The sequence below is a fragment of the Canis lupus genome, chromosome 27 (assembly GCF_003254725.2).
Source record: "Canis lupus dingo isolate Sandy chromosome 27, ASM325472v2, whole genome shotgun sequence".
Taxonomy (NCBI): Eukaryota; Metazoa; Chordata; class Mammalia; order Carnivora; family Canidae; genus Canis; species Canis lupus.
The window spans coordinates 5556921-5581279 of NC_064269.1; the positions used below are offsets into that span (position 1 = coordinate 5556921).

The 24359-nt window shown below is 48.7% G+C and overlaps 2 protein-coding genes across 22 annotated transcripts in view; both read left to right on the plus strand.

Moving 5' to 3' along the window:
* The window catches only part of KMT2D (lysine methyltransferase 2D), a 41721-nt gene extending 32130 nt beyond the window's left edge, over positions 1-9591 (plus strand). For 7 of the 10 annotated variants that reach the window (XM_049102848.1, XM_049102855.1, XM_049102856.1 and 4 more), the window contains exons 45-56: positions 144-319; positions 417-547; positions 1200-1332; positions 1411-1538; positions 1687-2827; positions 3702-3838; positions 3933-4063; positions 4526-4573; positions 5698-5983; positions 6222-6295; positions 6422-6530; positions 6683-9591. In XM_049102848.1, the coding sequence (XP_048958805.1) occupies positions 144-319; positions 417-547; positions 1200-1332; positions 1411-1538; positions 1687-2827; positions 3702-3838; positions 3933-4063; positions 4526-4573; positions 5698-5983; positions 6222-6295; positions 6422-6530; positions 6683-6775 (2587 nt within the window). In that variant the 3' untranslated portion in view covers positions 6776-9591. The remainder of the gene's footprint in view (positions 1-143; positions 320-416; positions 548-1199; positions 1333-1410; positions 1539-1686; positions 2828-3701; positions 3839-3932; positions 4064-4525; positions 4574-5697; positions 5984-6221; positions 6296-6421; positions 6531-6682) is intronic. The other 3 variants (XM_049102853.1, XM_025477483.3, XM_049102854.1) reach the window with 1 other exon arrangement.
* A 115-nt stretch (positions 9592-9706) lies between these two features.
* PRKAG1 (protein kinase AMP-activated non-catalytic subunit gamma 1) lies at positions 9707-24169 on the plus strand. Of its 12 annotated transcripts, none has more exons than XM_049102859.1 (12): positions 9736-9862; positions 14731-14779; positions 20957-21109; positions 21311-21392; positions 21490-21548; positions 21688-21733; positions 21840-21894; positions 22095-22296; positions 22596-22761; positions 22919-22956; positions 23182-23328; positions 23469-24169. In XM_049102859.1, the coding sequence occupies exons 1-12, from the start codon at positions 9756-9758 to the stop codon at positions 23571-23573; spliced, it is 1209 nt and encodes a 402-aa protein (XP_048958816.1). In that variant the 5' UTR covers positions 9736-9755; the 3' UTR covers positions 23574-24169. The 12 variants fall into 12 exon arrangements, with proteins under 12 accessions (XP_035563094.1, XP_048958820.1, XP_048958822.1 ...); XM_049102861.1 differs by having other exon boundaries at positions 9737-9862; positions 21000-21109; XM_025477491.3 differs by having other exon boundaries at positions 9742-9862; positions 22170-22296.
* Positions 24170-24359: the final 190 nt, after the last annotated feature.

Sequence of the window (24359 nt, forward strand, 5' to 3'; positions counted from 1 at the left end):
GAATGGGATGGGGGGCAGGGTGCCTCACTTTTTCTTTTGGCCAATGGCAGATTTCAGATAAGGCTATGACATCTACTAATTTCTAGATTCGGGAGAGGGAGTCCGAAGGGCTGTACCAACAAATGTCTCTTTTTGGCCCCTAGGATGGAAAGTGACGAGGACAGCGATTCTCCTGATAGCATTGTGCCAGCTTCGTCCCCCGAAAGCATCCTAGGGGAGGAGGCACCTCGTTTCCCTCAGCTGGGCTCAGGCCGGTGGGAGCAGGAAGACCGGGCTCTCTCCCCTGTTATCCCCATAATTCCTCGGGCCAGTATCCCAGGTAGAGGCTGCTCTGAGCAGGAGCCTGGTGTGGCTGGGTTGTCAGGGCCCAGGGGAGAGAGGCAGCTGGAGCCTACACAGGTCCCTCTCTCGTTCAGTCTTCCCAGATACCAAACCTTATGGGGCCCTGGACCTGGAGACCTCTGGAAAGCTGCCTGCCACAACTTGGGAAAAGGGCAAAGGAAGTGAGGTGTCGGTCATGCTGACGGTCTCTGCTGCTGCGGCCAAGGTGTGTCCTGGGGGTACCTTGGAGGCCAAAGGGACCCTGGTCAGAAGGCAGTCCCTGGAGCTTGTGTGGATAAATTCAGTCGCTCAGAACTGTGTACTAGGGCCTACTGTGCGTGAACGCCTGGGCTGGAGGCTGCAGGATTAGGGTAGATAAGGCAGGAGGGGTCGCCGCCCTCAAGGGGCTCACAGTCAAGTGATAGACCCAAGTCCGCAAATAAGGAGAGTGCACATAATGCGACATGCTGCAAGACAGCGTGTCCCCAGTCACGTTTGGTGGAACTCTGTTATTTTTTAATGTTGACAGGGTTTTGTGGTCAGAAAATTGGAAACCCCAGTTGAAACCACAAAACAAGTTTCTTTAGTACAAGACTCCTCAGATCCTGTAAATTGCTAATGTGTATCATGAGTCTCCGAGTTGTGAATATAGTGTGTGTCCGTCTGAAACTTGGTGGGCATGGGTCCCTTCTTGGGGAGCGCCCACTAATGACCACAGCAGTCTGGGAGAGGTGCTGTGAAAGAAATGTGTGAAAGGGCAGGACTGAGTGGCCGCTTGGGGAGTGCGGTTCTGGGTGTTCTTGTCCCCACCACACTGGTGGCAGCGCCCGCTCCACACTGCCGACATGGTCCTCCCGTCCCCTTCCCTGCCCTGGCAGAACCTGAATGGTGTGATGGTGGCAGTGGCAGAGCTGCTAAGCATGAAGATCCCCAACTCCTATGAGGTGCTGTTCCCAGAGAGCCCTGCCCGGGCAGGCATTGAGCCTAAGAAGGGGGAAGCTGAGGGCCCTGGTGAGTTTGGCAGGAAATCTCCTTGGGACCTGCAGGGAGTGATTCTGGTGGGAGGTTCTGACCCCTTCCTTCCTGCAGGAGGGAAAGAAAAGGGTCTGGGAGGCAAGAGCCCGGAAGCTGGCCCTGATTGGCTGAAACAGTTTGATGCAGTGTTGCCTGGCTATACCCTCAAGAGCCAGCTAGACATCCTGAGCCTCCTGAAACAGGTGGGTCTGGGGGAGAAAAGAGGGTGGGTGTCGCTAGGGCAAGAAGGCAGAGGGCTTCTGGGAGAGTGGAATGTGGATGAGAGGAGGGAGGCGGGCTAGTGGAGTGAGGAGCTGGCACTAACGATACCGGGCACATGCCCTCCCTTAGGAGAGCCCTGCCCCAGAGCCCCCCACCCAACACAGCTACACCTACAACGTCTCCAATCTGGATGTGCGACAGCTCTCGGCCCCACCTCCTGAGGAACCCTCCCCGCCCCCGTCCCCCTTGGCACCCTCTCCTGCCAGCCCCCCTGCTGAGCCCCTGGTTGAACTCCCGGCTGAACCCTCAGCTGAGCCACCAGTCCCATCGCCTCTGCCACTGGCCTCGTCCCCTGAGTCAGCCCGACCCAAGCCTCGAGCCCGGCCCCCTGAAGAAGGTGAAGATTCCCGGCCCCCTCGCCTCAAGAAGTGGAAAGGGGTGCGCTGGAAGCGGCTGCGGCTGCTGCTGACCATCCAGAAGGGCAGTGGGCGGCAGGAGGACGAGCGGGAAGTGGCGGAGTTTATGGAACAGCTCGGCACAGCCCTGCGACCCGACAAGGTGCCTCGTGATATGCGGCGCTGCTGCTTCTGTCATGAGGAGGGTGACGGGGCCACTGATGGGCCGGCGCGCCTGCTGAACCTGGACCTGGACCTGTGGGTGCACCTCAACTGTGCCCTGTGGTCCACAGAGGTGTACGAGACCCAGGGTGGGGCGCTGATGAACGTTGAGGTCGCCCTGCACCGAGGGCTGCTCACCAAGTGCTCCCTGTGCCAGCGCACCGGCGCCACCAGCAGCTGCAATCGAATGCGTTGCCCCAACGTCTACCATTTTGCCTGCGCCATCCGCGCCAAGTGCATGTTCTTCAAGGACAAGACCATGCTGTGTCCAATGCATAAGATCAAGGGGCCCTGTGAACAGGAGCTGAGCTCTTTTGCTGTCTTCCGGCGGGTCTACATTGAGCGGGATGAGGTGAAGCAAATCGCCAGCATCATCCAGCGGGGAGAGCGGCTACACATGTTCCGCGTGGGGGGCCTTGTGTTCCACGCCATCGGACAGCTGCTCCCTCATCAGATGGCTGACTTCCACAGTGCCACTGCCCTCTATCCCGTTGGCTATGAGGCCACGCGCATCTATTGGAGCCTCCGCACCAACAACCGCCGCTGCTGCTACCGCTGCTCCATCGGCGAGAACAACGGAAGGCCAGAGTTCGTCATCAAAGTCATGGAGCAGGGCCTGGAGGACCTGGTCTTCACGGATGCCTCCCCCCAGGGTGAGCACTGGGCCCTCAAAATGCTAATGTGTTAGTGGAAGGGATCCACAGGGTCCTTGTGAGGGATCTTCTTCCCCTGGCTTCGGGCAGGTGGGGGTTCTTTTAAAGATCCCCAGAGAAAGCATTTCAGCTTCTGTTAGTCACCCTAAATTCCCTTGTGATTGAAGATACTTTGCTTGTCTACTTCACGTATTTTAGCTCCTTTTCCTATCCTCAGTGGAACTAAAGAATACGATTCTGAGACCGCGTCAGCTGGATCACTCACCCTATTCCTAACCATGAGTTCCTTACGGTTGCTTTTCCCCCATCAAAATTCTTTTTTTTTTTTTTTCATCATCAAAATTCTTTTGCCCTGAGTTTTAGCGTTAAGGATAGAAATAAGTGAGCAAGGACTGTGTGCCACAAACTAAAGTAAGTGATTGACATAGGTTGTTTTGTCCGTGGCAGCCCTGTGAGGTAAGTACTCTTGTTTTGCCCAGTGTACACGTATAGAAAAAGAGCCTTCGAGAGATTGGAGTATTGGCATAAAGGCCCATGGCTGATACTAGAACCTGAACCCACATCTTCCCAACTCCAAAGCATGCCTGTTGCGGCTCTTGGTCAGGCACTGAGGCCTGTGATGGGTCTCCTGGGCCCTGGGGTCACCCGTCTCCTTGTTAGAGGGCTCTCTGCTGCCCCTACAGGGTACGAAGCCTTCTGGCATATTGAGGGAAAAGGGGACTGGGAGGCCAGCTCGGGGCCTTGAAGAACCACACAGCCTCATGGCGGGAGGTAGGCAGGCTCCAGAAAACAACCATGGCTCTGGCTCAGGGTCAGGCTGAGGTCAGGCAATAGAAGTTGCCTCTGAGGGCTACTCTCTTTCCTTGCTCCTTAGCTGTGTGGAACCGCATCATCGAGCCTGTGGCCGCCATGAGAAAAGAGGCCGACATGCTGCGGCTCTTCCCCGAGTACCTGAAGGGCGAGGAGCTCTTCGGGCTGACGGTGCACGCCGTGCTGCGCATAGCTGAATCAGTAAGGAGGGTGCTGGGGGCCACGTGGGCACCGGGAACTCTGGTTCCTGCCCCTGAAACTCTCAGGCTAAGGCAAGCACAACCTGTGTCCACAGCTGCCTGGAGTGGAGAGCTGTCAAAACTATTTATTCCGCTACGGACGCCACCCCCTGATGGAGCTGCCACTCATGATCAATCCCACTGGTTGTGCCCGATCGGAGCCTAAAATCCTCACACACTACAAACGGTGAGCTTGTGGGATGGGGGCCGTGGGATCCGGGAGTGGGGGTTGGTAGGAGCCCTCCGGCCGATTATGAAGGTCTAGGGGTTCACCCTAGGCCTCCTGATTAGAGGGGATGCAGGTGTCACTTAGGTTATCCCTTTCCTCTTCCTCCACCCTGCTCAGGTGTCCTGGGTTGACCTGGGGTCTGAGGCAGACTCATCTTGGGCCCCCTGGGAATGGCTGCTGGGGAGGTTCTGGGTAGACAGTGGTGAAATTTTATGAAGTTGATAAGGGAGCCAGTCACCTCCTTCCTCTCTTATTTTGCTTCCAGGGGGCCTGTGATTCTCCCAAACCTGAGACGCCCCATAAAGGCTAGGGTCACCTTCCCTTCCCCAGGCTGAGTTGGTGTCAAAAATAATTAGAAATATAATAGAAAAATAATAAAACCTTACGTTTGTATAGCACTTTATACTTTTTTTTTCAAAGCGTTTTCACATCCATTATCTCATTTGATCCTCACAACAACCTTATGAGGTAGGTAGGGCAGGTGGTATGACCCCCATTTTACAGCTGAGAAAACTGCAACCCAGAAAGGTTAAGTGACTAGACAAAGGTCACACAGCTGGGACCAGAACTTTACCTCTCAACTCGTGGTGCACTGCTCTTTCTGTGTGCCACAGTAGCCTGACTTTGGTCCCTGGGTAGAGGGAGGCACAATCCTTATAGCAGGGTTTTCTCGAAGGCCTCTTGTTGCCTCTTGGGCTGTCGTGGAGCGTCAGGCTCTACTACCCCAGTCATTCCTAGTCCTTGATGCTCTACAACAGTGGTTTTCAAACTGTGTGTGTTTCAGAAAGTCCTGGAACACATAAACTGAATAAGCAGAACTTGGCCCTCCCCGTGCAGAACTCCCCCTTCCCCAAATTGGATTCAACCGGAGGCATCCTCTTAACATCTACTTCATGTATTGGAATGCCAGTAACATTTTATTAAAGAAAAAAAAGATCTCTACTAAATAAAAAAGAATCAAAAACGTTTGAAAACCACTGCTCTGGGACGGGCAGGATTTTGGCTGGTGCCCTAGGGTGGTGAAAAGGCATCGTGCCAGGCAGCAGTCATTCCCCTGCACTGAGCCCAACGTTATATGTCAGAGAAGGGGACAGTCTGAAGAAAGGAAAGGATACCACCTTTCGGCTATGAATTCAGAGCCACTTTTAATTCAAATCCAGCCCAGTGTGGTAGACACGGCCCCCAATTTCAGGGCTTCTGGTATGTGCAGGAGGTAGAAATCAGATGTTTGAGCAAATCATGAGCTTAAATGCCAGGCCTGGGCTGCTTGGGGAAGACCCCCAGAAGAGTGTGGCCTTGTGTAATGCTCGGTAGGAGGGTGGTATAAGGCAGGGAGATGGGAGAGTGGGCTCAGTGTACGGGAATTGGTGCCCCCTCATCTCCCATCCTGGCTCTCTGTGCCACTCAGGGTGTTGGAAGGGTCCCCACAATCAGTGGCTGTCTCATCAAAGCCAAGACCCACATGCCTCCACTCCCATTTCCAAGATAGCACATGCCCCTAACTGGCATGTTGCACATCCCAGGGAGGAGGCGGGTGGTGTGTGCCTGGTCTGAGGGAGAGCTGTCTTGTCATGGCCTGTGTCACCTCCCAGGCCTCACACCCTGAACAGCACCAGCATGTCCAAGGCATATCAGAGCACCTTCACAGGCGAGACCAACACCCCATACAGTAAGCAGTTTGTGCACTCCAAGTCATCACAGTACCGGCGCCTGCGCACTGAGTGGAAGAACAACGTGTACCTGGCTCGCTCCCGTATCCAGGGCCTGGGGCTCTATGCCGCCAAGGACCTAGAAAAGCACACAATGGTCATCGAATATATTGGCACCATCATTCGCAATGAGGTGGCCAACCGGCGGGAGAAAATCTATGAGGAGCAGGTAAGGGCTGGCAGAGGGGCTGTCTTGGCTCGTGGTCCGTGCTCCTTCGAGGACCAAGGGGCAGAATGGGATCAGGGGAGCAGGTGGAAAGCTGTGGGAGGGGAGGGGAGAGATGGGATAAAGGCAGAATAAGAAATGAAGACAAGCCCATGGCCCGAGTCCGCTACGGGATCCCCCCCACCAGCACTGCTGCCATGCCCTGATACCCTTCCCACTTCTGCTACTTCTTCCCTTCTAGAATCGCGGCATCTACATGTTCCGAATAAACAACGAACATGTAATTGATGCTACGTTGACCGGAGGCCCTGCCAGGTGAGAGAGGAATGAGAAAGGAGGAATTCAGGGGTCGCTGGGGGTGACGTTCGGGGTGGGCCAAGAAGGAACCAAAACCATCCCGACTCAGTTGCCTGGCATCCTCAATTCTGGCCCGCTGCTTAGGTACATTAACCATTCCTGTGCCCCTAACTGTGTGGCGGAAGTTGTGACATTTGACAAGGAGGATAAAATCATCATCATCTCCAGCCGGCGAATCCCCAAAGGAGAGGAGGTGAGGAAGTGTCCTATGTGGGTGACAAAGCAGCCCCCTCTTTGCTATTCCCCAGAGCCAAGTTCCAAGGCCACTGCCGTCAGAGGAGATCTCTGGCCTCCCCCCACTCCCTCTGTGGGGCTGGCATCGATTCTACCCTCTTCTCTTTCCAGCTGACCTATGACTATCAGTTTGACTTTGAGGACGATCAGCACAAGATTCCCTGCCACTGTGGAGCCTGGAACTGTCGGAAATGGATGAACTAAGAAGCTTAGAGGCTACCAGGCAGGGGAGTCCCCCCACCCCCAACCTCTTCCCTGAAAGGGATGAGGGGGAAGAGAGGTAGCAGCCAGAGCCAGGACCCAGGGCTGGGGCTGCCGGCTGACCGGAGCCCCTGGAGCAGGAGGCTGGGGCAGAGGGCCCTAGGCCAAGCCCACCCTGGGCACCAGGGACAACCCTCTTCCCCGCCACCGGCCCCCAGGCTGGCATATCTGCCCCCAGCTCCAGGAGGGGCCAGACAGAAGCAGCCATTGGGCATCTCAGGTTTGAGGGGGATATGGGCCGGGAACTACCCAGAAGCAACTGGGAGGCAGCAGGGAGGGGGGAGGAGGATGTGTGGCCGGGCCTCACAAGCCCTGCTGCTCCCACCGACCTCTCCGGCCCAACTCAAGGCTGCAAAGAGACTTGACTAAGCTTGACAATCCCAAAGGCCGGGTCCCACACCTGGCCCTGCCTGCCGGGTCCTGCCCCCACCCTCACTCCCATCCCTTCCCTCTCAATCTGTCTCTGTCTCCCTCTTTTCCTCTGTGTTTCTGTCTCTCTATGGGTTGTGTTTCCTTGTTTCCACTCTGACAAATGCAACATGAACGGGAAAGAGGCGCCCAGCTGCCCAGGAGGGCAAGCCAGGCAAGCCGGGCAAGGAGACCCCGCACCCACACCTACCTCATTTAAGTGTTGGATTTTTTGCTGTTTTGAAATGTGAGACCCTCTCCAAGCCCCCTACTGCCCCGACCCTCTCTTCCGCCTCACTGCCCTCTTCTGAGTGGGTGGAAGGGGGGTAGGAAGAGGAAGAAAAACAACAACAAAAAATCCATCTTTGTTTTTAATTATGGGCATGGGATGGTGGTTGAGGCTAATGATGATGAAGATTGGGGATAACTGGCCCCTAGTTGCTCTAGAACTTCCTTCTCCATCTGGACATGGGGGCAGGAGGGGTGTGCTAAACCTAGGACCAGGATATCTCCCTCCTGTTTTCCCAACCCCATCATGAGCCCATTTGCCCTCCAGCCCCTGGATGGGGTGGGTGGGTGGTAGGGTGAGGGCTATCCCTGAGTGGCATGCCCATACCCAGTGAGGCAGGGTGTGGCCCGGAGCTCCCACTTTCCCTCAGTCACCAAACTGCTGCTGGTCTGGTGGGAAGGGGTGGTGATGTGGGGGTGGGGAGCTTAGTGTCAGCGCGGGGAGGGTGGGGGGTATTTATCTATTTATACATGGGATTGTACATAGTCTTGTGGGGAATGGGGGAGCCGGCTGGAGGTGAGAACCCTCCCCTCTCCCCCCACCCCCGGGGAGAGCAAATGTAAAACTACTAATTTTTGTGCTTTATATATTCTATATAAATATATCTATTTTCTTTTTACAAAACCAGTTTATAAATGGTAGGGGGGTGTGGGGCGGACACATGGAGCTCCCCTTGTGGGGGGGCCCCCTCCATTACCCAACCTACCGCCCTTTTCCTCACCCCCTCCTCCCCACCCCCTGGCTATGACTGCTGTAAGGTGGGGGTATAGAGGCTGGGCAATTCTCACCCCCGTTGTATAGTTGGACTATGTTATAACGCACAAAAGTGAGCTGGCCCCAGGGGGAGCCAGAGGGTGATGGGTTCCCTGCCTCCCTTTCCTTCCCCTTTCTGCCCAAGCTTGTGCTGCAGTTGAACCTCTTCCTGGGGGGGTAGGGGTAGGTCGGGGGTGGGTGAGGCCCCAGACCCCTCTCTAGTAGGGAGCGTGGGGATGAAGATGAAGCTTATATGCAGTTCTCTCCTAGGGGCTGTGGGCAAAGGGCATTTTGTAATTAATATTTTCAAGAATCAAATGTCTGGAGTGTAGGGGTGGGCTTGGTGGCGGTGGATGGGCGGGCCTGCTGGAGGGGGAGCAAGGTCGCTGTTGTGATTTTAGGTTTTTTGTTTTGTTTTGTTTTTGAATTTGGGGGGTTGCGGATTGATGGGGGTAGGGAGATTTTTTTTTTTAAGCTGCTTCCTCAACTGTTTCAAGCTGCAAATGTTTAAGAGAATAACACCCCCCCACCCCCACAGAAACCGCTGTCATTAAATCAGACAGTGGGAGACTGGGCTGCTGTCCCCAAAGCCATTGGATATTCCTTTTCCAAGAGCAAAAGGTCTAGGCTACAGGGAGGGGGAGATTGGCTCCTGTGAGCCAGGCTCTGGTTGGGGCTTGGGCCCTGGGATTGGGAAAAGGGGATGGGGCAGACTTTGTAAGCATATGCTAGGTATCCGATAGTCCTGTAGAATTTAGTGAAGAAACCTTATACAGTTTTTAATTTTTATATAAACTAACTCAGACCCAAGCTACAAGGTTGGAATTTTGGTTGTTGGTTTTTTTTTTTTTTTTTAAAGTACCCCGCCTGTATAATTGCATCTGAATTCCCTCCTCCTCCCCGCCCGCCCCCCTCCCCCCGTGTTTGTATTTTGGGTTGGTTTACACTTGCACATATTCAATTTTCAGTTTTTCCCTTTTACAGTCTTCTCCCCTCACCTCCAGGACCCTCCCCCCTTTTTAAAAAATAAATCGCTGACAAGTGTGAATCCCGTGAAGACTTTATTTTGTGTTGTGTGTATCCTGTACAGCAAGGTTGGTCCTTCGTAACAACGGATGAAATGATTCCCTTTTTTAAAGCGCCCTCTCTCCCTCCACCCCCAGCGCCCTGTCCTTGGCATGTTTTGTATCGGCGATCATTCTGAACTGTACATAATTTATGTTGCAAGAGGCAAAGGGCAAGTTTTGGATTTTGCTTCTTCCAAGTTTGTTTTTAAACGACAAATAAAAAAAGAACATTTTAAATACAAGCGGCTCCGTCCAGTCACCCTCGCCGTCGGCGGATGTGTAAGGTCCGAGGGGACCCGGGGAGGGCGGTTACTCACGCCAGGCCTGGCCGGAAGAGCGAAGTCCCCGCCTTCCGCCCTTGGCCGGCGTGTGCGTGACGTAGGCGGAAGTGGTGTCGCGGTACCGGATGCGGGGCGGGGCCTGCGCTCCCCCCACCCCCCGCCCCTCCCGCGCGGCTCCCAGAGAGCTTCCTAAAGCGAGCGAACCCTGTCAGCGCCTCTTGAAATGGAGACGGTGAGGAGCGCGGGAGGGCGGCGGGGGGCGCTGTGGAGCCCGAGACCCCCCGTTAGGGGCCTGGAGGCTGGGCGGGGGCCGGCGCTGCTGCCCAGTGAAGGGGAAGCCGGCGTCTGTCCCATCCCGTGACGCTGCCCCTCCGCGCCTTCGCCGGGCGCATCTCCGAGGGCTGGGCCGCGCGGTGCCTGCCTCGCGTCCGCGGCCCCCCCGGCCCGAGCCGGCGGGGACTCCTTCCTCTCCGATGGCAACCCGAGCACAGCCTGGCGGCCTCGGGCCTCCTTTCCCCTCAGCACCGCAGGCCTTCAGAGGTTTGGCAGAGAGAGCGGGGTCGTGACCCGGCTTTCCCGGGGGGCTTCCGAGGGGCTCCGGCGGACACGACCCCACTGGCCCCGGGTGGCCTGTGAGCCCCGCAGCGCCGTGGCTGGCAGGCGGGAGAGGAGGAGGACTTCGATACTGCTTCAAGGTGTCGAGCCAAGTCACCCCGCCTTAATAAGACCGCAAAGTGGGCTTTCCCCGGAGGAAGGACTCTTTCCGCGCTAGAGGCCGCGGAGTCCTGGGCAAGTTTAGGTTATGCCCTGCCCTGCGATCTTGAGTCCTCCTTGGCCAGCAGGCCTTGACCGATTGCGGCACGTCCCGGTCAGCCTCCCAGAGATGCTGCAGGTAGCCTGCTACAATGTTTGGATCCCCCCTCACTCTCAGGAGCCCTTTGCAAGCACCCTGGAACCCTATATCCTCTGTCCGGCAGAGTGACTCCTCCGCGTCTTGGTTTTTAATCATGTTACTGGCAGGCTCCTCTTTCTCTGGGCCAGTCTCATGCCCGTAGCAATTCCTTTACCACACCCTTTCTCTGCCTGCAGAGCAGTCATGTCCCTCAACTTATAAAGGAGAAAACAGACGGAAGTGGCAAAGTGACTTGCAGCTGGTCACCCAGGCAAGGGGGTCAGCTCTCACAGACGAAGAGAATTTTGAACAAGAATAAAAGGTCTGGGGCACCAGGCTGGCTCAGTCAGTAGAGCGTGTGACTCTTGATCTCAGGGTCGCAAGTTCTGACCCCATACTGGGCATAGAGCCTACTTAAAAATAATCATAATGATGATAAGTGAAAAATAAAAGGTCTGATCCTGTTAAATTCAAAATAACATTATCAATTCATATTTTACTTACTCATAAAATGTATGAGTAAGGTTTACAAAACACTTTCAAATAGGTTTCTCTCATTTAGCACTCATGCTTTATGTATTAGGTTCTTGGGATAGAAATTGTTTTATTTTTTCTTTAAGATTTTATTTATTCATGAGAGACAGAGAGAGAAAGAGGAGACACAGGCAGAGGGAGAAGCAGGCTCCATGCAGGAAGCCCGATGTGGGACTCGACCCCAGGACTCTGGGATCACGCCCTGAGCCAAAGGCAGACGCTCAAACACTGAGCCACCCACGTGTCCCTAGAAATTGCTTTAAAAAAAGAAGAAAAGTCTTGCTTTGAAAATGCTCAGCCTGTCTGGAGTGGGGGTGAGGGCATGGCAATGACAGCTGTTACCGAAGGTAGACTGTAATAAATGCTATCATCAAGATGCAGACACGGGACTGTGGAAGCATAGGGGAGGGAGAAATTGTTATGAACCCAGGAAAGGGCATTGCAGGTTGAGAGAACAGTGTAAGCACAGGCATAGAAATTGGGGTGTGTAGAGACTAATTGGGGGTGGGCCAGTGGCGTGATGTCGCTGGAGCTTTGGATTTTGTTTGCAGTGAGAGAAAAGACTGGAAAAGTAGGCTGAGGTCAGGTTGAAGGTATTGCATACCACACTAAGTTTGAGCTTTGTTTTGTAATAAAGGGAGCCACAGAGGCTCCATATGCCAGGCAGCGAGTGTGCTTTACGAATGTTCTTAACAGCTCCTGCAAATGGGTGGAACTACTTCAGAAAGTAGTGGGCTCCTAGTTGTTGGAGATAACTTTTACAAACCTGAGATGCTTAAAAACTTGGAGACAACATGAAAGATGAAAAAGGAGATAGATTTAGGGCAGGAAGACCCAATTTAGAGAATGTTGTAGAAGTGACAGGTCAAAGCCTAAATTAAAACTATGAAAGTGGAGGATCCCTGGGTGGCTCAGCGGTTTAGCGCCTGCCTTTGGCCCAGAGCGCGATCCTGGACTCCCGGGATGGAGTCCAGCGTCAGGCTCCCGGCACGGAGCCTGCTTCTCCCTTTGCCTGTGTCTCTGCGTCTCTCTCTCTCTCTCTCTCTCTCTCTCATAAATAAATAAATAAATCTTAAAAAAAAAACTATGAAAGTGGAAAGGAGAGACATGGATTTGAGACATTTCTAACATATCAGCTTAGTTAACAGATGTTAAAGACAAATTTAGGTTATGCCCTGCCCTGCGATTCCAAGCAGACATATTGGCATAGCTCATTCTTGGAGGCACCTCTAAGGAGAACAATGCAAAAAACAGATGGGAACCCGAGTAAGACTAATAGGATGAAAGGACAGATGCTGTTTTGTATTGAAGCATCTGAAGAGTCTTCGTGACATCTGTGGTTGTCCAGCAAACAATTAGAAATGTGGACCAGTGGGCGCCTGGATGGCACAGTCAGTTAAGCATCCAGCTTGACTCGATTACAGCTCAGGTCATAAACTCAGGGTTGTGAGATCGAGCCCTACGTCCACTCTGTGCTCGGTGCCAAGTCTGCTTGAGTTTTTCTCTCCCTCTCCCCCAAGTGTGCTTGTGCTCTCTCTCAAATAAATAAATAAATCTTTAAAAAAATATGGATCACGAGTTCAGATGAAACTGTGAATCCATGTTTCAGGTCTAGTCTGTGTCTCTATAATAATATTTTGTACTCATGCATTACAGTGGTACTTTCTCAGGTTTCCTATGTTATTAAAAGCAGGGAGAAGTGAACATAATTATCCTCCTGTGTGGAAAAATAGGCAGAAAGGTAAAGTCATATTCAGTTGTGCCTGACTCTTGTGTAGGTTTCTGTATCTTTAGCTGTACATCACTTTTCTCTCTGTAACTTAAACCTAGGTCTCTCTGTTCACAGGAGTGTTCATTGTTGTCATTATCATTTTGAGAGTTAAAAAACAAAACAGGGCAGCCCCCGTGGCCCAGCGGTTTAGCGCCGCCTTCAGCCCGGGGTGTGATCCTGGAGACCTGGGATTGAGTTCCACATCGGGCTCCCTGCATGGAGCCTGGTTCTCCCTCTGCCTGTGTCTCTGCCTCTCTCCCTATCTCCCTCTCTCCCTCTCTCTCTCTGTCTCTCTGTCTCTCATGAATAAGTAAAGAAAATCTTTAAAAAAAATAAAAACAATTGAGATTTATGTGCAGAACCCCATGCTAGAAGGTATGGGTGATAGAAAGAAATATAAAATAGTTCTAGTCTTTCAGGAATTTAAAACCTGTTTGGATAGATAATGAACAAAAAAAACTGTAGCACAGTGCTCTATGTAAGTATTACATGTCAGGTACAAATAAACAGCTACACAAGTAGCTGTTTCCATGTCTTTGTATAGATCTTTGTGAGACTGTGTTATCCCCATGTGTGTATCTTTACCACTGAATAGCCCTCTCTATCCCACTTATAAGTGATGAGGCTGTTGTTCCAATAGCTCTGCCAAAATGCCAGGCCAAGCTGATAGTCTTATGCAGCCCAGAGAGAAGAGAGGGAGATTATTCCCCTTCTCTCCTACCACTGCCCTGGCCCATTAGGGGAGGGAAATTTAGAGCTGTCCTGCCAACTTGACCCTGTTTACCACCATCCTACCAGGTTCAAGCCAAGGCCTTTAACTTCATGTTACACCATAGTAGCTATGTAGGTGATGTATGACTTTAACTTAGTTTTGGTATGTTACCCAGAACAAAGGAGGCCAAAACTGTTGATTCCAGTGGATTAAAATTATTGCCCCTCCTGGATTCCTAGATAACAATGAAATTTCCAAGTGTTCCCACTTGAGGGAGCCCAGTGATAGTTCTGAAAGTGTCTCTGTATTCAGAGCACTCAAATGTCAGACTGTTATGGTCAAAGAAACTTGGAAAACTAGGAGCCTTTGACTTATAAGGATGCTAAGAGGAGTCAGGTTCCCAGTTTCAAAACACTTACTGTCCTCACCCACCCCTCAGTCATTCAAGCTTTAACTCTGTGACAGTCAGCTGCTGGGATCCTCCCCAGATATCGTCCTGTCTCTGTCTTTCTCTCTTTTTTTAGAGAGAGAAAGTGTGTGTGCGTGCATGAAGGTGGGGTGGTGAGGGAGGGAATCTTAAGCAGGTTCTATGCCCAGCACAGAGCCTGATGTAGGGCTCAGTCTCATGACTCTGAGATCATGACCTGAGCTGAAATCAGGAGTCGGATGGTTAACCCACTGAGCTACCCAGGCACCCCTAATATGGTCCTCTCTTAAAGGGGTATGTCTTTGATTCTAGTGTCGACAAGTAGGTTTAGTATTTGGGGGAAAACAGTATTGCCTCTCTGGCTTCCATGTTTTTATAAAGTAGATCTGTGAGAACCTTGTGGGTTCTCAGGTTTTCTAGTCTCAGCTTTTAAGATCTAATGTTTTATTAGGCAGTGTAATATATAAGGACATAGGCTTTGGAACCACACAGATATGTGTTCAAACTCCTGTTCTACCCCTTACCCGCCATGTGACCTTGGGCAGGCTGTTTAATATTTCTTGAACTTCGGTTTCCTAATCTGTGAAAATAAGGCTAATAATAGTGTTTACCTCAGGGTTCTTATGATTAAATGAGATACTATTTTAAGAGGGCCTTATGGTACTTTAAATGAAGTCATTAGTCCACCAGCCCTTCTGTTCATGCTAGGCTAAAATGGATGGAGCATAGGATAGGCTGAATCTTTGTTCCTCTTGTCTCTCCAGGTCACTTCTTCAGATAGCTCCTCAGCTCTGGAAAATGAGCATCCTCAAGGTAAGTTTACTGAAGAAAGGAAACCTGCTCTAAAAGCAATAGTCCAATCCTAACTTGTCCTCAGCAATGCTTTTGAATCTCTCTCAGATTTTTCTCAGGATGCCCCTGGGAAAATTCAAAACTGGGCCAGATAATGTGTCAAACCATAAACAGGAATAATAATTTGGCAGGATCATCCAGGAATAAGTCTTGGGCAGGGTGGGAGTGATTAATACATTCAGTTACCAAACCATTTAAGGGAAATTTTTGAGGAAAAACTTCCATAGGCAACTCTGGGCTGGCTAACCATGTATTAAGGTGCCTGGTATTTTCTGATTATCCCAGAAACAGTGCCACTAGGATTTTATCATCCAGTGAGCTCACTAAAGCCACTGAGTATACACAAGAAACGATAGAAAGGCCTTGAAAGCCCTTAAAAGTAATCTAGAAATAGAGGTACTAAACCCTAAAATCCAGGGCACAGAAGAAGGCAATTGTAGCACCTGCCCAAATAACTGGTTAGAAAGGAATGGTCCAACCCTAGACTATCTAGAAAGAAGCAGAACTTACAGACACCACCTTTAAAGGATTTTACCAGGAAAACTCCTGCGTCTTCTCAGGACATATTTATGGCATTAGGAGTACACACTTTCTTAGAGAATTGAAATATGGGCTGAGATCTTAGGACATATTATCAAGGGTCTCTGAGTTCTCCAAAACAATTTTTAAATGTTCTGTTTTCACTTTGTTGGTATCCTAAAAAGTTAATATAGTCATATTTGAATTATCTGGGTGATATTCATAATTGAGTACTGCCACATGATATCAGTGCCTATTTTATGTTTCTGAGTACATTTGTAGTAGCTCCAAGGCAAGGGTCAGAAACTCTAATTATGAACCAAGCAGTGCTGTAAGCTGCATAGTACTATAGATTTCATCACATCTAAAAGGAGATAGCCACTATCCAAGTCTTGTTAATTGTCTCTCTTCAGAAATTCCAGCCTAGTTTGGTCAGATCTGATTTTGAAAGAAATTGAGAATTTGGATTTTTGCGTAAATTTCCAGATTTTTACAACTGGGGAACTGGTTTAAATTATTTTTAAAATACTGAGAAAGCCAAATCAAAGATGTTTATAATTCTGTGGCCTAAAATGATAGTATTTAACTATCAGCGTTGCATGTCTTAAATTGGCATCCAACAGCATGTTCTCTTGGGAACTCCTTAGCCTAGCCACCTTGGGCAAGGCAGGGGAGTTCCCAGATCAGGGACACTTGGAACACTGGAATCCCACAGAGGCCAGCAGCACCAGGCCACAAGAGCTTTCCCTTGAAAAACAATAGTGGGCTTTAGTTAAAGATGATGGATTGAATATATGCATCTACTTTTGTTTCTTCACAAAAAAAAAAAAAAAACACTAAACACACCAAAAGAATTTTTTTAAAAGGTACAAACCCAGCAGAATAGAGAGAATAAGAGAGCAGACAATAGCAATTAGAAGCTGGAAAATGGACCCAAGAGTGGTAAATCACTTAGTAGATCCGAGAAAACTGAATTACAAGCTAGCAGTGAGGAAAGCCAAAAGAAGCACTGAAGATCTAAGAAGCAGTTGGATTCAGAGACTCCTACTCCACTGAGTGCAGCTAGGAAACTCCCCCTCCCAACTTTGGCAGACTGGAGGTCTGGAGAGGGGCTCAGGCTCAGTTGAGGGCTGAAGTACTATACTAAACATGGGAGCATGAAGTGAACTACACTGGATGCCAAGATCCCAGTCCTTTCCCCCAGTCTAATTTCCAGAATGCTGACAGAAAGACTTCACCCTCCAACCGCAAAATTGAATAAATAATCCTCTCCAGAATCCCCTTGAAGGGAAAGCCCTAAAAATATAAGTATTGAATGTTCCCCATCTGAACATCTCACAGTAACCATGACTCACATATAAACCTGGGCTGCCAATCAGCTTTAAAGACTGCACTCTTAGAATATGGTTTGAATATTCCTTTAAGCCAAGGATTACCAGACATCTAAAGAGAACCTCTAAAAGAAAAAGGGCAGCCTGGGTGGCTCAGTGGTTTAGCACCGCCTTCCGCCCAGGGCCTGGTCCTGGAGATCCCGGATCGAGTCCCACGTTGGGCTCCCTGCATGGGGCCTGCTTCTCGCTCTGCCTGTGTCTCTGCCTCTCTCTCTCTCTCTCTCTTTCTCTCTCTCTCTCTCTCTCTCTTCTCTCAGGAATAAATAAGTAAAATCTTTTAAAAAATAAATAAATAAATAAAATTTTAAAAAGTGATCCAAATTGCTCCCTCTCAAAAGAAACAAAGAGGGGGAAAAAAGCAACAGAAGGGAAAAATCAAAGCATAAAGAAGAAAACTTTAGAAATTAACATTAAGGGGTGCCTGGGTGGCTCAGTCAGTTAAGCATCTGCCTTTGACTCCAGTCAGGATTTCTGGGTCCCTGGATCGAGCCCCACATTGGGCTCCTTGCTCTCCAGGGGAATCTGCCTCTCCCTCTTACTCTCCCTCTGTGGTTGCCCTCTCTCTCTCTGTGTCTCTCAGATGAATATATTGTTTAAAAAATCTGTTTTAAAAAATTTAAAAATCTTTAAAGAATTAACATTAATATATACTCAGATAAAGAACCTATTTCCACTGTGCAACAAATACAGGATGTCATGTTTTTTTTTTAAGATTTTATTTATTTATTCATGAGAGACACAGAGAGTAGAGAGAGAGAGAGAGAGACAGGCAGAGGGAGAAGCAGGCTCCATGCAAGGAGCCCAACATGGGACTCGATCCCGGGTCTCCAAAATCACGCCCTGGGCTGAAGGCGGCGCTAAACCACTGTGCCACCTGGGCTGCCCACAGGATGTCATGTTTTTTTAAAGGAATTTTCAGAAAACAAAGAGGAACTCTGGGACATTAAAAAAGCATAGCAAAAATTTTAAACTAAGTAGAAAGTTTGGAAAATTAAGTTGAGGAAGACTCTGAAAAAGTAGAATTAAAAATCAAAGAAGTAGGGTGCCTGGGTGCCTAGTCGGTTAAGCATTCAACTCTTGATTTCAGCTCAGGTCAGGATCTCAGGTCATGAGATGGAGCCCCACACCGGGCTCTGCATTAGGTATGAAGCCTACTTAAGATTCTCTCTTCCTCTTCCTCTGCCCCTGCTGCCCCTTCAAAAAGAAAAGGGGGGTGGTGGTGCCTGACTGGCTCAGTTGGTGGACTGTGTGATTCTTGATCTTAGGGGTTATGGACTTAAGCCCCATGTTGAGTGTAGAGATTGTTAAAAAAATAAAATCTTCTTAGAAACCCACAAAATCGGGATCCCTGGGTGGCGCAGCGGTTTGGCGCCTGCCTTTGGCCCAGGGCGCGATCCTGGAGACCCGGGATCGAATCCCATATCAGGCTCCCGGTGCATGGAGCCTGCTTCTCCCTCTGCCTGTGTCTCTGCCTCTCTCTCTCTCTCTGTGACTATCATAAGTAAATAAATAAAAATTAAAAAAAAAAAAATAAATAGAAACCCACAAAATCAAAGAAGTGAAGAAAGAAAAAGAAGCATAACTAGGAGAGATATGATATTTTAACAATAATAACAACAAATACAACTCACCAAACAAAACAAAAACAACCTTAAAGGGTCAGTCTAGAAAGTCTGGTACCTAAATAATAGGAATTACAGAAAGAGAAAAAGAACAAACCAGAGGGAAGGAAATGATCAAGGAAATAATTCAAAAACATTTCCTGGAACTAAAGGACATTAGTTTTCATATTGAAAAGACTTATTGAGGGGCACCTGGGTGGCTTAGTGGTTGAACCTCTGCCTTTGGCTCAGGTCATGATCCTCAGGTTCTGGGATTGAGTCCCACATCAGGCTCCCCGGAGGGAAGTCTGCAACTCCCTCTGCCTATGTTCCTGCCTTTCTCTCTGTGTCTCTCATGAATAAATGAATAAAATCTTAAAAAAAGAAAGAAGAAAGAAAAGAAAAGAAAAGAAAAGAAAAGAAAAGAAAAGAAAAGGAAAAGAAAAAAAAAGAAGAAAGAAAGAAAGAAAGAAAGAAAGAAAGAAAGAAAGAAAGAAAGAAAGAAAGAAGAAGAAGAAAGGAAGGAAGGAAGGAAGGAAGGAAGGAAGGAAGGAAGGAAGGAAAAGAAAAAAAGAAAAAAGAAAAGAGAAGAAAGAAGAAAAGACTTACTGAGTATTTAGCACAGTGGATGAAAGCAGAACCCAAAGCACAATCATCATAAATTTCAAAGCACTGGAAATGAAGAGAAGATCCTAAGTTTCCAAAGAGAAAAAAAAAAAAAGTTGCATAAAAAGAATCAGAATTATGGGGCATCTGGCTGGCTCAGTTGGTTAATAAGCGTGTGCCTTCCATGCAGGTCATGATCTCAGAGTCCTACTCAGTGGAGGAGTCTGCCTGTCCCTCTTACTCCCCCTCTGTGGTTGCCTTCTTTCTTTCTCCTCCCCACCTCTCTCAAATAAATAAAATCTTAAAAAATAAAAAAAGAATCAGAATTACCTTGGACTCTCAACACACCAGAAACTAAGAGGTGATGGGGCAGTGCCCTCAACATTCTGCAGGAAAATAAATTCAAACCTAGAATTCTATATCCAGCCAAATTCTACATCAAAGATGAGGGTAAAATAAAGATATCTGCCAGCTGCAAGTCTCAAAAAATTTACCTCCCATGCGTTTCTCAAGAAGCTACAGGAAGATCTATACAATCAAAACAAGGAAGTAATCACAGAAGAAGAAGGAGAAGGAAGGAAGGAAGGAAGGAAGGAAGGAAGGAAGGAAGGAAGGAAGGAAGGAAGGAAGGAAAGGGAAGAGAAGGAAGGAAGGGAGGGAGGGAGGGAGGGAGGGAAAGAGAAGAGAAGAGAAAAGAAGAAAAGAAAAAAGAAAAGAAAAGAGTACAGGAAACAGGAGTAGGAGTGACAATACAAGAGAGACATCAAAGGGACCTCCGGAGGGTGAAGAAGGAAGATCTCAGGAGGACAGCTGTGCACACCAGCAAACCAGCCTACATTTGAGCAGGTCAGAAGACTACCAAAAGACTTCTTTGGATGGTTTAAATTGATAGACTATCTAAGTGCTTCTGAATTTCTTGAAAGGAGATTTAAATAACTGGTGAAGAGTTTGGGATTGAATTAGTTATAAAAACAAAAAAGACAGTTATTAACTCCAGGGAATAATAATCAGAGGTCCCATCTCAGGGGAGGGTTAGTACAATAGGTACCAGGGACTGCAGTTTTTCTTATCAAAATTTGTAGAACTGGTTGACTTTTATTTTTTAATTAAAAAAATTTTTTTTCTGCTTGACTTTTTAAATTATATACCTGTATAACTGGCAAAAAATTAAAAATTAAAAACAACTGGCATAGAATTTAAGATCATGAACTTTGGAAGCAGGTCTGTGTTTAAGTCTTTCTTGTCACTTACTAATGGTGTGACCTTGAGCAGTTTATTTATCTACTTCCTGTTTTCTCATCTGAAAAATGAGGACAATATTTGCTTTAAAGATTTGTTGTAAGGATTAAATTAAATGATGTGATATTTTTAAAGTCCACATAGCATAGTATATAGCACATTCAGGTTATTATTTTCTGGGTTGGTTGCTTCTCCAAATTAGAGCAAGCAATTAAAATCAGAGGATAGAAAGGTAAACACAGCCAGGTTCTTCCATTTGTCTAGAGTAGGTGGGATGATTTCTGATTCAGAGGGTCATCCCAAGATGGACTCTCAGGGTGTTAGGGCCAGGTTAATTGAGCACTGGGCTCCAACTGAGTGGTGATCTGAAATGGCCCATTTTGGACCATGACTTTTTCATCTGCAGATCTTAGAAGAGCTTTAAGAAGCTTACTTGAATTTTAAGAAGCTTAATTATCTTAATTGAGAAAAGAGAACAAGTGAAAATGTGCTTAAATCTATGAAAAGGAAATTTGAGTTAAAGATGAGAAAAAACTTTTAGATTAGAACAGGATAATGAAAGATATTAATAGGTTTTTCTCTTTTAGTAGCTATCTTTTGCCTAAAGGAGCCAGTAGATAGAGTCCTATCTGGATATGGAGGTTGGATGAAATAGTTTCTGAGGGGCTTATCTAGATTTTCTGGGAATAATAGGAACAAATCAGAAAAGGGGCCTTACAAAAAATCAGGTTCTAAATATTTGAACAACTACACTTTTATTTTCTGCCTCTTTTGATTGTGAGTCGTTGCATGGAAGGAAGCTTCTAACTATCCCACCCTGTGCAGAGACCCCAGAATCCAACAATAGTGTGTATACTTCCTTCATGAAGTCTCATCGCTGCTATGACCTGATTCCCACAAGCTCCAAATTGGTTGTATTTGATACTTCCCTGCAGGTGGGTGAAATCCTCTTCTCCCATCCCCCCTTCCTAGGAGCCTCTGGTTCAAAAACTCTCATCCTATCTCATCCCAAGGGTAATATCATTGTCCTCATATGGGTTTAGTCTCATGTTTTCCCCAACATACCCAGCCCCTCTTCTTTTAAAGTCTTGCACCCTGTGAATTTTCCTTTGTGATGATTACTCTTTTGGCTACAGGTGAAGAAAGCGTTCTTTGCTTTGGTGACTAATGGTGTACGAGCTGCCCCTTTGTGGGATAGTAAGAAGCAAAGTTTTGTGGGTAGGCAAAAGTTTCTGGAACACAGTATTACTGGCATCACGTGTGGGCAGGGAGAGAAGCTTTGAGCAGTGCTGAGGGATCTTGTCTTGGCTTCTAGGCATGCTGACCATCACCGATTTCATCAATATCCTGCATCGTTATTATAAATCAGCCTTGGTAAGACACCGTAGCCCAACGACCAAAACTACTTTGCCCATCCAAAGTCCCTCATTCTTAGTTCCTTTCTTCTAAGCAGACTGTGAGGGGTTAATGAAGCAGAGAGATGAAGGCTCAAGTTCTGTGCTTCTGCTTCCAGGTACAGATCTATGAGCTGGAAGAACACAAAATAGAAACTTGGAGAGGTATGTAGACAATGGGGAGCGGGTCATAAAAGGAAAAAGAAACGGAGAGTTTCCTAGGAAATGGTTTTCCATAGCGGTATTTTGTGAACCTCCCTTTTCCCTTCAGAGGTGTACCTACAAGACTCCTTCAAACCACTTGTCTGCATTTCTCCTAATGCCAGGTGAGTTCCAGCTGCCCGTTCATCCAGAAGGGGGAGAGCCTTGGCACCAGCACAGCTAAAGTCCAAATACCCAGAGATCCAGGGGCAGAAGAGAGACAAGGCTCTCCTTCCAAACACACACACGCGCACTCTGACACACTCTGTAGGTGTGGTTTGAACACTGCTCCCTTCTCCCAACCACCAGTTTTCCCTACTTATAGGTACATTCCAAGAAGCTCTTTAACCAGCTCAGGCTCAGCACTGTGGGACTTATCATTATCCCCACCTTCCCACAGCTTGTTTGATGCTGTCTCTTCATTAATTCGAAACAAGATCCACAGGCTGCCAGTTATTGACCCGGAATCGGGCAACACCTTGTACATCCTCACCCACAAGCGCATCCTCAAGTTCCTCAAATTGTTTGTAAGTGTCCTCAGCCTGGTTTTTACTACTACTTCTTTTTTTTTTTTTTAAAGAGAAACAGAGAGCAGGGGTATGAGGGGCAGATGAAAGGGAGAGAGAAAATCTTAAGCATGCTCCACACCCAGCGCAGAGCCTGATGCAGGGCTCAATCTCATGACCTGGGCTGAAATCAAGAGTTGGATGCAACTGGCTGAGCCACCCAGGCGCCGCTAGTTTTTACTTCTTATATACTGGGTTGGAGGGGTGTCCAAGGATGATGCGGGGGGTATTGAAGATCAAGCTGATGGTTCTCTCCTCAGATCACTGAGTTCCCCAAGCCAGAGTTCATGTCTAAGTCTCTGGAAGAATTACAGATTGGCACCTATGCCAACATTGCTATGGTCCGTACCACCACTCCTGTCTACGTGGCTCTGGGCATCTTTGTACAACACCGAGTCTCAGCACTACCAGTAGTAGACGAGAAAGGTGAGAGATTGCACAGAAAGAGAGGGAGGGCTCCAGGGAAGCCAGGGTGGTTCTGGGAAAATCTGCTGTCCCTCAGCTCAGCCTGGAGGGCGATGCTACAGGCAAGGGGAGCCTCTGATGCCAGACCCTCCTTGCTGAGCTGCCTCTGCCCCCCTAGGGCGCGTGGTGGACATCTACTCCAAGTTTGATGTTATCGTGAGTGATTGCGGAGGGCCTGGGAGGGAGGGAAAGGGGCGGGCTGTTGAATGTGGAGAGGGAGAAGAGAGTCTCTTCTAATTGGAAAAGGAATTGAACGAGTTGGGTGTGGCTTGTGGGCATGGCTAACAACTGCCCTAAATCCCTCTGGTGCAACTGGGTGGGCTCAGGGTTTGGGGGCTGGCTCCTTTGCTTCCCTGCAAGCACCTTCCTCTCTCTCCCCAGAATCTGGCAGCAGAAAAGACCTACAACAACCTAGATGTGTCTGTGACCAAAGCCCTGCAACATAGATCACATTACTTTGAGGGTGTCCTTAAGTGCTACCTGCATGAGACTCTGGAGACCATCATCAACAGGCTGGTGGAAGCAGAGGTAGGGAGGCCAGTGACCCAGAAGGAGCTAGGGAGAGCAGCTTTGAGTGTGGGATTTGGCACGGAGGGTGGGGGTTGAAGGACTCCTCCTAACTGAGGGCGTCACTAAACATCCCTTTTCTCCCTTGTTGCTCCACACAGGTTCACCGACTTGTAGTGGTAGATGAGAATGATGTGGTCAAGGGGATTGTATCACTGTCTGACATCCTGCAGGCCCTGGTGCTCACAGGAGGAGAGAAGCTCTGAGCTGGGGAAGGGGTCAGGCAGCACAAGGGGATATGCCCCCACTCATTGCCTGACCAAAGTTCTAGGAATCACAGATGAACCCTTGAGAAAATTGTGACTCTGTTCCCCGCTTGGGAGCTGGGGAGGGTGTGGGGGGAGGAAGGAGAATGGATTTTTAGCAGTCCTTATCCTCACACATACAGCCTAGCCCAGCCTAGCCCCTGCCATCTTAGACGTAGCCCCCTTTCTGGGTGAATGATGGGCCGTGTGCCCCTCAGGCAAATTCTGATCTCTAAGAGATCCCCAGACCTCACCCAGCCTTTGCCTCTATCTCTGCCCCTGACTCCACCCTAAGATAACAGCACAACAAAACTCTTCCTAAAGATATTTTTATTCATCCTGTTTCATGCTGTACGGAGGAGGCTGAGTCCATTTAGTGACATTTCTTCCCATAATGGGAGTGGGGAGGATTGTGGGGAGGAGGGCCTTTGGATTCTTGTGCTGTGTGCATATGAAGGCAGATGGGGGTTAGGTGGAGGAGGAGGGCAGAGTGATTAGCTGAGGTTATTGCTTTTCATGGCAAACCTAATTAAAATGACAGGAACCTCTTCATGGTATTGCAGTGTTTGATTCTTGTAGTTGACAGACACTATTGCTCCAACCGTCCTACTTCCTATGGCTTCTTCAACTCACTACTAACAACAACAGGAATAGTGGCACATACATTTACCCACACATATATGTAAAACTGTGTCAGGCACCATTCCCGGTGCTTTATGCATATTAATTAGTTCTCAGAACCATAGT